This window comes from Cyprinodon variegatus, unplaced genomic scaffold (assembly GCF_000732505.1).
Source record: "Cyprinodon variegatus isolate N-32 unplaced genomic scaffold, C_variegatus-1.0 Scaffold1401, whole genome shotgun sequence".
In the NCBI taxonomy this organism is placed as follows: Eukaryota; Metazoa; Chordata; class Actinopteri; order Cyprinodontiformes; family Cyprinodontidae; genus Cyprinodon; species Cyprinodon variegatus.
The window spans coordinates 21,201-22,651 of NW_015151854.1; the positions used below are offsets into that span (position 1 = coordinate 21,201).

Here is a 1,451-nt window from a genome sequence, read left to right on the forward strand (position 1 = left end):
TTTTGCAGCTGAATATTTTACAGCTGAAATTTTTGCAGCTGAATTTTTTGCAGGTTAATTTTTTGCAGCTGTTTTTTTTTTTTTTTGCAGCTGGATCTTTTGCAGCTGATTTTTTTTGCAGCTGATTTTTGCAGCGGAATTTTTTTGCAGCTGAATTTCTTCCACATAAAAATTTAGTGTAAGGAATCCAATGAATTAAAAAAATTCAGTGTTTAAAATTTGGTGCTAAAAAAATCAGTGTTCATTGAGACTTTGAAAAGAGCAACATTTTGTACTAAAGAAAGCAGAGAATGTTGTTCATTGGATGTTCCTTTTTTTGTACTGAGGCGCACAGCCTCCCCTGCTCATATCAGCAGACAGTAGCTGATTTGGTTGGCAGGTCAGAGGTCACATCTGACCCAGCAGATTCCTTTAAAGGAACAGCAGACGCTGAAGGAGTCTCCAGACTCTCCTCCAGGGACAAAGATAAACTCAGAATCAGGTTTCTGAAAATGCTGCTGTTGCACAAGTTCAACAGAAATTCCTGTTTTTTTATGAACCTCTGGGCCGCATCTCTGCCTATTGATCACAAACTCTATAACAGGTGAAGGACGAAGATCAAAAAGCTCCATCATCCCCCTGCCTCCACCTGTCAGCTTTCTGACTGACCCCCGCTCAAAGGTTAAAGGCTTTACATTACTGCAAGCCACCCGTACGCAATATTATTATTCTGATTTCTCCCTTTGAACCCGCTTTAAGCGTGCTCATCACATGTGAGGTTGTTTGTTCGGCTGATTATGGAAAAAGCCAAAGTTCCTGGTTTGTGCACTAAAACGTGACCATTAAAGCTGGAAAAATGTTTAGAACCTGCAGATTTCTCACTGGTTTCACTTTTAACATTTAAAACATAACTTGGATCATGCAAACATGAGAAAATGCAAACAAGCTTCAAAGAAACCAGAGAGGATGAAATCATGTTGGTTTAGAAAGAAAAAGATCCCGCTCTCATGTGGCTTTTTTCCCAGACAGAGATCATCCAGGCAGAAAAAAAAACGCTTTGATGCCAGAGAGGATTGTTTAGGGTTATACCCCCCAACATTTAAACCACCTTTTCATATTTACACAGATTTCCACTGGTTACCATAACAGCCCAGTGGCAGAGTTACCATTAGCCAACAGTGGGCGGTTACCTGGAGCCCTAAGTTCCTGAGGGCCCCATAAACTCCTCATATACATTATGCCTCTGCAGTTCTCACTTATTGGATAACATTCATTACATTTATGATTTTAAAAAATACTTTCAATAAAATGACTGCATGGGATCAGATTAAAAGGAGAGACTAAAAGAAAAAAGGAAATGAAAAGGAGGAGAAGAAGAAAGAACACATGGAGACCATAGACATTTAATGAGTGGGTGGCGCCATCTTGGGGCGATCGACATATACAGAGACATATAAATAAATATGTATGTC

The 1,451-nt window shown here is 39.4% G+C and overlaps 1 protein-coding gene across 1 annotated transcript in view; it reads right to left on the reverse strand.

Annotated features, from left to right (window-relative positions):
- Nucleotides 1-1,215, reverse strand: part of LOC107103227 (integrin beta-5-like) — a 21,916-nt gene extending 20,701 nt beyond the window's left edge. Inside the window, exon 1 of the mRNA XM_015402803.1 lies at nucleotides 1,170-1,215. Within this exon, the coding sequence (XP_015258289.1) occupies nucleotides 1,170-1,215 (46 nt within the window). The remainder of the gene's footprint in view (nucleotides 1-1,169) is intronic.
- Between the last annotated feature and the right edge of the window lie 236 nt (nucleotides 1,216-1,451).